This window comes from Primulina tabacum, chromosome 4, assembly GCF_025594145.1.
Source record: "Primulina tabacum isolate GXHZ01 chromosome 4, ASM2559414v2, whole genome shotgun sequence".
In the NCBI taxonomy this organism is placed as follows: Eukaryota; Viridiplantae; Streptophyta; class Magnoliopsida; order Lamiales; family Gesneriaceae; genus Primulina; species Primulina tabacum.
In genome coordinates this window covers 11,181,199-11,192,123 of record NC_134553.1, presented here as the reverse complement: position 1 = coordinate 11,192,123, position 10,925 = coordinate 11,181,199, and the positions used below count along the sequence as shown (strand labels likewise).

The window sequence follows — 10,925 nt, the reverse complement described above, 5'->3', positions numbered from 1 at the left end:
TGGGTACGGGGTCCGTATACTTCATTTTTGGGAAAAATATGTTGATTGCTTTGGAGGTTTGATGTCTTGGTTTAGTGCGAAGATCAAGCAAGGTCGAGACCTGAGAGATTTAGAATGTCATAAGGAAATGAACAAGTTTTTGGGTGAGCACGATTACCTACGTCTATGCTGTGCAAGATAAGCATTTGATTTCATGTTAGTATGTGCAGCAGTGGTCCCAAGCGAGATCCAACGAATCCCTCAATGCCAAGTAAGTATGTTCGACGTGCAAAAGCAAATACTTTTAAGTTTTTGAGGTATGCTAAATGTCTTGTGACCAAATTATGAATGGGTTTGGAAGTCGGTGAACGTGGTCGAGGACCTTCTCAACCTCGGTAAAGCATGACCGAGTTTAGATCAGGATTGGAAAGCGGTAAAACATGACCAGGGATCAATCCACCTGTTAAAGAATGAACGAGGATCTCATGTATGTGGTAGTGGACTTTCCCTGCCAGCCCAGTACTGTGGTTTAGTCTGATCAGGCGTATTTATGTATGAGTCACTTGCATTGAAACATATCTCTACGCAAAATGATGAATGTCCAAGTATGTATGTTGCAAGCATGTTTCAGAAAAGTTTCACGTTATGGCACGTCTATGTTATGTATGTAAGTTCAAGCTTTTACAGGCATGTACAAGTTTCAAGTATGTACGCCCTATTTTAAAGATGCATGTGGTTTTATTACGTATTACTTGTTATTTCTAGCTTATACATGTTGAGTCTTTAGACTCACTAGACTTGATCGATGAAGGTGAGGATGAAGTTGAGTAGAAGAGAGGTGAAGACCAGTGAGCTGGCTTTGGACTGAGTGGGAGGTTAAACACAAGGACCGCCCAGGTTTCTTTTTAGTTTTTAAGAAATGCTTCAACTACTCTGATTACAAGTTTTGGGTTACGATGTTTAAACAAGTGTTTTTAGCAAACTTTATTCACGATCTTTTTATTGCAATTATTTTTGGATGAACAATTTATTTTAAATCGAAATTTGAGAGTTTATTTCTTATGTAAGAAAATTTTTATTTTTCCACAAATTTCAAGTAGTTCAAAATACGGTACATTATATTGGCCAACTTTCCTCGAGTATAAAGTACAGTCTGGGATGCGATAGCCTTGTGGATAAGGATTTTCATGATCAACAACATCAGGGTATAGCTTGTGAAACTCTGTTCGGTTGATTGGTCTCACCCCTAGGGCCATATAACTCTTGAATAACATCACATACAGTCTCGAAGTTCAAGACTGGAGTTTGTCTCAATGGGTACGGGGAATAATTTGCCCCTTAGTGTTATTCCCCGATTTTGGAACTGAATACCCATGCAGTCCCCCATCACCATACAACCTTGGATGCATGTTAGGAAAATTCACAGCGAACATATCCCCTGCTACTTGTTTATTATTACTGTAACTTTGGCGTTTCGGACCCAACTCATGTTCCCTCCTGTGTGGAGGAGTATACTTTCCTTCCCCAACAGACCCAGAGTCGGTGATTCATCCAAGTGGCGATTTTCACCTGCTTGAGAACTCTCCGACCCCTGGCCTTGGTCTTCAGACAGCTTAGTTCTAGTTTCTTTAGGTTTATCATCTTCTAGTGACTTACTCTCTTCCTTCGAAGACTTTCTCCATTCCCTTATTTCTGCCATAAAGTCCATCATAACAGCAGTAAAGGCTTTGGTCAATTCGTTGAGATCACCACAGATATTTTTTCCATGGACAACATAATGTTTGCTGGAAGCCCCTCACCACCAGAAAATGAAATTTCTTCCTTCATAGCCTCTTCTTTGAACCTGTGCACAGTCATTCCCACTGATTTTCCATCAGCATTGGTCTCTTCCTCCTGTGAACGATTGTCCTTTCCTTGTGATGGAGGAATTCCTTCATGTTTTTTCAGTAAACTTTGGAGGCATTTCTGTCCCACTGGGCGTGCCAATTTGTTTCTCACGAAGCCTGCGGGGCGTGTCAGGCACGTGATCGTGCCAAATATGGAATGATTCGACTTCTTTGTCAAGCATTGCGAGTCCCGATTCGATCGTTATTCTAATTCCCTCGGTATGACTTCAAATCGAAAAATATAAACTGAAGAATATAATGAAATTGAAGAAAAAATACATAAACAACATCAAGTTTAATTATGTTGTTATGAACATGAACCTCATCTTTATAAGAAAGTTAGAGGAATATGTAAAAAATTCAAGAAACTTGACTACTGGGAATTGAAAATACACAGACGACTAATAAGAGAATTTGAAGAAGCTTTGATGGAGCTCTTGTTGGATGTGTTTGTCGCGTGTCCATATTCTGATTATTCTTTCTGCTTTTATTACACTCTACGGAGCAGTTTCAGCAATATTCCACGATCATCCATGATGCGTCGTGGATCAACTCCTCCGTCGTGCTTTTTTTGGACCAACTATATCTCTCATGGACTTAGCAACATTTGGGCCTTCATGTCTGATGAACTTTTATTTTCATCAGACTTCAAAGATTTAAGCTAAACACTAAGATGCATAAGAATATTTGAAATACTAAAGAGGGTGAGTACGTTAGCTTATCAATTAGCTTTGCCACCTGACCAGTGTGGAATTCACAATGCTTTCATGTAATACAATTAAGAAGATATTTAGCCGATACTAGTCACGTACTTGAGTAACGGGTACTTTTTTTCTCTACCCGAAGCCGACAAAACCAGATCCACCCCACCCCCAAATTTAAACACTCACCGACCATTTTGGGGTTCCTAAAAAGAATTCACCAACCATATGGGCCAAAACGAAATTACTTAAATTTACAAGGACTAATTGCATATTTACATCTTAATCTGCGGGAGAAATGACAGCGCAGAGCAAACACTGAAATATCAACGATGGCGTGGAGAGGGCAGCTTTCGCGAAATCTCAAGGAGCTTCGTATCCTATTCTCTCCCGGCTTCTTCTTCAAGCTCTACTACTAGGTTTTCCTTGCACTTTATTTTTTCGATTGCTATTTGCATAACTCAATTTGTTTTGCTAATTTTCGAGTATTCTGTATTATATATATTTTTGTTTTCAGAGCGTTTATTGAGAATAATTACAAGGATCTGAAGACTAAAAATCCGAAGCTTCCGATATTGATCCGTGAGGCCTCCGGCATCGAGCCGCAGCTTTGGGCGAGATATGGTATGTGTTTTCAGATGTATTGGGTTTTGTTTCTTGTTGGTGAAAAAGTTGTACTATTTTTCAGTTTTTAATGATTTTTTTTTTATGGATTTTGGTAGTCTGGTGGAGTGATCTTTGCGGTTGAGTTCTGTTTTGCAGACACCCTATGGCTAATCATTACTTGATCATAAAATTTACTTGGTGTCCTGCCTGAGTTTCATGGAGGTCTTATGTTTCAGTGTCAGCTATCAATATAAAGTAATGTTAACCAATCGTATGCTGTGAATTTTATCAGCATGCTGGTGTTGTGATGAAATTTTTGCAATATTGGCGGGTTATGGTTTAAGGTAATTATGAACATTTTGTGTCGGATTCGTGATCTTGATGACATACTGGTATTGACTTTGCCATTTTCTTGCATCTTGTTACTTGAATATTGTCTAGAACATTCAAATGAGATTTTCTCCTCCAACCGATGACATAAGATTTGGATGATGAGGTGGTCGTGCGGATGTGTTACTAAACTATTCAAAAAGAGGATCACACTGACTACCATCATTTTATGATGTTTTCACTTTTCACATGCATGATTTTGGAAGAAAGTTTGTGGAAAAGATTCAAGTGCATAAGTTGGTCCATTGGATGGCAAAATACCTAATTATGGCTATGCTACCTCTGATATTTGTCCACTCAATCTTTTAGTTGCGCATCAAAAGATTGTCAATCGTGAAGCTCATTCTTTCAGTCAACTTTACCTCAAGATCCTGTGTAATTTTAATTGCTTGTGCTGATCAGATCATCAGAAACAAAAAAAAGAAAAAAAGAAATTGAAAACTTTGGCCAGTTTCTTTTCCTTTTATTAGGGGATTATGATCATTTACTTTTTTGTTCCACAGTTTATCATGGGAAATTAAAACTTTTTGTAACTTGATAAATTCTGTTTGCGTGCATTGTTGAACTTGATTGTGAAAATTTGATATTTATCGAAGCGTGTTCCACCACTTTAATTCTTGTCCATTTGCATTTGGTCAACTTTGATAGATATATAAAATTAAAATCATAAATTATTTAACGAATATAGTGCTATGATGGGCATTGATTGAGTGTTTGGGCAGAAATGACAATTGATTAGAATGTGAAATTTCATAAATGTCAGGTGTGAGCTGGTGATTTAGCAAATAGTAATAAACGAGAGTAGAGGCTGCCGAAAAATGGGGAGGATATTTTCTTTTGATAGAACATTGTTATGAAGGAGTACAAGTTGATGAAATAAACTTCCCTTTTGATTTCTTATTTCCTATTTCTAACTTCATGTCTCTTCGTTTTTGTGTTTTAGTGTTCGTACTTTGGAGAATGGACCATATAATAAATTTATAAGTCGGGACCCAGTATACTGAGATGGATAACCTAAATTTGTAGTACTCTGCTCATTTCTATCGGAGAGATCGTATCTGAGAAAAAATAAAAAAATTTCTTTTAGGTTGTACTTGGATGACAAGATTTGGTTCGAAGAGATATTTGATTTGGGGAGGAAGTTGATGATTGGTTTTGAAATGACATTTATCTTATGTGTCTTTCAAATCCATCAAATTACTATAACATCTGTATAGATTAACAAATGAGTGGGTTTGAAATTAATCAACGTAAATTTATATAAGCAATCAAATGGATTTAAAATCCATGACTTCAAATCCTGAAATCCTAGCGCACCCTTGAGAACTTTAATTTGAGAATGAAGTTGATTTTTGTGAAACTTTTTCAAGTTGATTCTTTGTGTTCAAACTCGTTTTTCCTTTCTAAGAATCAAACCATCTGCTCACATGCAAAGTTCTTACAATAAAAATATAAAGCTGAAAGAAGCTAGAATGTGCAAATACTTGAGGCTTTTTTGTACAACTTTTGAATTCTGATCATAGCAGCTTTTCTATGATGGTCTAGACTGTTTCAGGAGATGAGAAATGTTGCACTTACTTAGTAATCATCTACTGAAGGTGGATACAGGCAGAGAATGCAGAAGCTGCTAGGCTTAAACTGCCTCTTTGAAATGATCAAATAAATTTACCATGTTTTGGAGTCATTTTAAATGTACAAATTTTTGAGTCACAATTACTAAGAAAGCAGATACCACCAACACAGAGATGACAGCCTGACAAATTTACTTGATAAATTTATAGCATTTCACTTGATGTTGAAAATCCAGAGCTATTTCCATGACACTCTTGTTTGAATTATGCATTACAATGTGACTTGACCAGTTTATAGTAGTCTTCTTCTTGAGCTCTCCGGAAAGATAATATCAAGTTGAGTAGGTCTCTCTTGTGAGACGGTCTCACGAATCTTTATCTGTGAGACGGGTCAATCCTACCGATATTCACAATAAAAAATAACACTCTTAGCATAAAAAGTAATACTTTTTCATGGATGACTCAAATAAGATACCCGTCTCACAAAATACGAGTTTTTGCCAATCAAGTTTACATTCATTGTTATCCCATCCAATAATAATGAGTTTCCTTCTTTGCAACAGACTTTGGCGTTGAGAGGGGAATACACCTGGAAGGCTTGAACGAGGAACAGATTTCTAAGGCGCTAGAGGACCTTGCAAAGGGCCCCTAAAGGCTAGACAGCTGCCATTATCAGATTTGTCCCAAACTCAATAAATGGTCAACAAGAAGTAAATTCTCGTTTTTCATTTCACGACCATTAGGTCTGTTGGATAGTCGATACCTGATTGTTTTCAACCTATGATACACTGATTTGCGACAGAAGAGTTGCATGTTTTTTGCAACTTTTCGTTGAACATGATAAACCTGCCAGTTCGTTTTCTGACATAATTCGTTTTCTGACATAATTCAGTTGTCTTAACGATCCATTTGCCCTTTCTATTTACGAGAGACCTTTGTTGTGCGTAAATGTGATATTTTTTGTTTTAAATTTTTTTGTTATTTTTAATTTAACATTTTTTTATAGTAATTTTTTTATATCAGGAATGATATAATCATATAAAAATCAGAAGTTTATAAAAATTAAAAGAAAATATTTGATAGTTTTAAATTTTTTGGAAAATGGATAATGATAGTGATAAGAGGATACATAAATTTTGTTAAAAGATATTTTATAATTTTTTTGATTATAAGAAAATATAATAAATTTATACTTTTAAAGGGGTGTTAATATTTTAAAAAATTCATCATAAAATCAAAATTATTTAATCTAAATGTTCCAAATTTAATAATATAGTAGATTTTATAACTGAGGGAAGAAATAGTACCAACACTTGCTATTGCATATGGTAGTTTTACCTTATCTAAATCTGCAGGTTTTAACATTAGATTTAGCATCATCGACAGCGTAGAAGAGTTAGGGAAATATGATCATTTTCCCAAAAATCTGTACTATTAATTAACACCATCATTCGTATATTTTTTTAAAAATTTAATTTAAAATCAATTAAAAATGTTTTAATTTCTTTTTAAAAATTATAAATTATTTTCCTCCATTATTTTTAATATTAAAAGCTGATCCGATAACTTTTTTCTCAAATGCTTCATGATGAATTTTTTAATTCCTTTAAAAATTAATAAATATATGATTGTTCTTATATCTAAAATAAGTGTTTCTTTTTAATTAAAAAAAAGTGTTTCTTTTTAATTAAAAAAAATTGTTTCTTCTATGTGTTGACAAATTGTAATGTACACACACCATAATGAAATTTTGAATCCCTGAACTTGCAAATCCAATTTCAATTCCAAAATCTCATTTTCTATTGAGCCGAACATGGGGAAGATTTTGTTGGCGTGAGTTTCTCAATTAGCCAGCTATGAAAACCTCAATTGGCCACCTATGGAAATATTAGATTTAGGAATCCCTTCATTCAAGGGTCAGCCATGATTGTAGCCGTAAATATTGTACATACATAGAATAGCTTCCTAAAATAATTTCTTGTATCTCTATATCTTGTACTCACTTTTTATGATATTGATATAAAAGAAAGAAAATTTATTTTGACATGGTATCAAAGCATGATCTTGGGTTCCCTGTTTTTTGATCGAGCAAGGATCAAGATTTTGCTTGGCCTCCATGGATGACTCCATCGAAAACATCCTTGATAATCTAACATAAAAAATGTCGGAAGTTTTATCAAGGGTCCATACCTCTTGCTCTCCCATCAGTGATTCCCCGATGGTTCCAATCAGCATCAAGTTGGATGGTTCCAACTATGGATTATTGTCACAGGTTGTTGATATGTATATATCAGGAAAAGTCAAACTGGATACATCAATGGAGACTACCCCGAACCACCAGAAACCGACCCTTTTTTTCGTAAGTGGCTCACTGAGAATTCCATGGTGAAAGGCTGGTTGATCAACTCCACGGACCATTCTTTGGTCGTGAACTTTATTCGCTATTCAATAGCTAAGCAGGTATGGGGATTATGCTGCCACAACATACTTTGATGGAACTGACACCTGGCAGCTATACGAGCTCCGACGTCGTGTATCTCGAATGAAACAAGCAGGTGGATCTATAGAAAAGTATTATAAAGATCTACAGGGTTTGAGACAGGAGAACGATTTTCGTCGACCGAATCCAATGAAATGTGCAATTCATATACAAAGCTACAACTTCATTTCACAAGAGGAGCGAGTATACACTTTTCTTGATGGACTAGATGACCGATTGGATCATGTTCGGAGCGATGTTCTTAGCCTGCAACCTTTCCTTCAATTGAGTAAGCATATACTCACATTTTAAGGGAAGATTTCCGACAATCTGTGATGATCTCGGGAGCAGAAGCATTGGCTAGTGGTGCTGTTATGGCCATCAAATGAATGAAATCTGGCCAGCCACAAAGTTCTGGGTCTTTCTCAAAATCCAAAGGTCATTCTAATAGGAATAAGTGCACTCACTGAGGAAGTACAAAACATACTCGGGAAACCTGTTTCAAATTACATGGCTGCCTAGACTGGTGGCACGAATTACAAGCACGAAAGAAACGAGATGATCTTGCAACTGAAACCGACCCAAGTCGAGCAGCGGTGGCCATGGTTAGATCAACTCTCTCTTATTCTCGTGACTGAACCTTCTACCTCAACCCCATATCAAGGTAATTGTGGTCAAGTTTTTTGCTACTCTACCACTCCAAAGGATGGTGCCTTGACTATCGACTCCGGAGCAATTGATCATATGACATTTGATCCAAATGACGTCGCCAACACAACTCAGCCACAGAGGACTTGCATTACCAATGCCAATGGGGATACCCAGTCACGTGGGCTGGACTCGTGCCACTGTCTCCCTCTCTCTTTAGTTCACACACTTCTTGTTCCATCTCTCTCCAACAAGTTGATGTCTGTGAGTCAAGTTACTGACGAGCTTAATTGTGTTGTGCTGATATATTGTACTATTTTGTCTTCTAAAGGATGTTCTTAGCAAGAAGATTATTGGGGGTGGTACTAAAGGGCGTGGAACTAAGGGGGGGGATTGTACTTGTAAAGTTCAAAATGCGATAACGTAATCTAACTGCATGCAAATATAGGAAAAATAGAAAATACTTAATTAAATATTTTAATGGCATTTATTAAATGTGATAGGCATGTTTACACATTTAAAATAGGGTTTGCTACTAAGATGCATAAAATTGTGTTTTTAAAGATTATTCGAGACGCTATAGAGGAACGGAGATCGGGGAGCATAAAAGGAATTTTTTTTATTAAATAATTATTTTTAATTATTTAATATATGGTATTTTTGAAAATTGTGTTTTTTGAGATGTTTTTATGCGTTGAATCGTATTTTAAACTAGAAATCGATTTTTGAAGAAAATAAGGACTTTTTGGGAACTCGGCTAATATTTTCGAAAACTTTCTTAAACGAAATATTTTATATACACTATAATTGGTCTAATGAGCCTAGTATAATAAGGTTATTGAGCCTAACTCCTACACAATTATTTATATCAAATTAGGGAGTTTTTAAACTACAAAACACTTCATATCACACAAGAAACCTACGGTTTTCTCTCCCCATCTCTCCTCCATCAGCACACCCACACACACATGCTTTTTAAAAGTGTTATTGTAAGTTTGGATGGATTCGAGTCGTCGTCTTAAGGTCCAAGGGTAATTTGAGAAAGTTAGTATTTTAGGACAAAATGGTCATTTTACATCTGAAAAATTTTAGACGTCCTGGCAGTGACCTGAATGCTGTAATGAATGATAAAATGGTTATTTTGAAAGTTTATGATATTTTATGATGAAAACGATAATGCTAAAAGTCGTGTTGCATGCTTGGTTTGAAAAAAAGATATTATTGCATAAAGTGATGGAAACGAGGAAAAATATTTTCAAAGAAGTGATTTAATTGTGACAGTAAAGAAATGGAGATTCGTGAGGGACGAGGGCTCAGAGGGAGCTCGTTTATGAGAGAAGGTCCCAAAGGAAGCCTGAAAATCGAATTTTCATCAAAATGATATGATGATATGTAAGGCCAAGGCTCTGTTGACGAGTGAGAGTGTCGCTGATGTCCTCGCCGACTATAGGCTAATGCACATAACGGAAAAGTGGTTAATGTTGCTTCACCACCTGGTACCATGGTTACAGCTGAGATTGATCAATCGACCGAATGATGAAAGGATGGTCACAATTAATGAACAAAATTCACCTTAAAAGAAATGTATATGTATATGTTTATGATGAAAGGAAAAATATTCAAAGTAAGTGAAACGTCCACTACTTTTAACTTAAAATCCTACTAAATTTTTTTGAACATAAATTTCGAAATCATATTTAAATTAACTCAATATTTGCATAATCAAAAATATAATTTAACATTTAAAATCTTAAGTGCATAAATTCAATTAACAAAATCCTTAAAACTTTAACTATTCAAGCTAATGCGGAAAATAAATGCACATCGGGATTGTATTGCCAGACTTGATACACTCAAACGTCAGCGCCTCCCTCAACCTCATCCTCACCTACAACATTTAAACCTATAAGTCTAATGACTCAGCACATTCTAAACATGATTAACAAATAATACATATACAAGAACATGCATTAAAAATCATACTTTTATTCAAAATAAGCTAGCATAAATTTGTAAGCATAATTTAATCATAAATCGTCAAATCGTAAAACTTTCAATCATTTATCATTTTGGGTGAAGTTTGATCCTTGAAAGTGACTAGCTGTATCATCTGGTCGACTTGATCAGTCTTAGCTCACCATTGCGCATGGGGACGGGCACTAGGCACAACGTAAAATGGAAATACGATAGCTGGGCTCCCTCTGAAGCCTTCTCCTATAAACGGGTTCCATTTGGGGCCTTTTCCCTCACGATATTTTCAAAAATCATATATCATATCATTTTTGTCACACTCAATTCACATTCTTCAAAATATTTTTATTTTCTTTTTAATAATAAAATATCGTGTCCTTGTTACATTTGTAAAATAACATTTTTAAAAGTAAAAATTGTTCAACTTTACTATAAATCATAAAGTCTCATATTTTCATTATAAATATTTTAAAATATCATTTAGCATGTGTTATGATCCCTCGGGACACTGCCATACCTTTTTGTGCTACCTAAGTGTAAAATGACCGTTTTGCCCTTGGACCCTAAAATTCTCGATTTTGACTTTTCTCACTTTTATTGACTCGAGACTATCCCAAATAATTATTTAAGCTTAAATTTGGCTTCTAATATTTTTATTTAACGTAAACTCGGGCTTTTTAATTTAATTCCTTAA

The 10,925-nt window shown here is 35.4% G+C and overlaps 1 protein-coding gene and 1 long non-coding RNA gene across 2 annotated transcripts; both read left to right on the top strand.

The window, feature by feature from the left end:
- Window positions 1-2,871: 2,871 nt before the first annotated feature.
- On the top strand, window positions 2,872-6,058 carry LOC142543075 (NADH dehydrogenase [ubiquinone] 1 alpha subcomplex subunit 2). The gene is given in 4 exon segments (XM_075650081.1): window positions 2,872-2,961; window positions 2,963-2,985; window positions 3,084-3,190; window positions 5,697-6,058. Coding segments are annotated over 4 exon segments (282 nt in total). The 5' UTR covers window positions 2,872-2,898; the 3' UTR covers window positions 5,786-6,058.
- LOC142543076 (uncharacterized) lies at window positions 3,197-4,174 on the top strand. The gene is made up of 2 exons (XR_012819626.1): window positions 3,197-3,516; window positions 3,614-4,174. It is a non-coding gene; the product is annotated as an uncharacterized LOC142543076 (long non-coding RNA).
- Window positions 6,059-10,925: the final 4,867 nt, after the last annotated feature.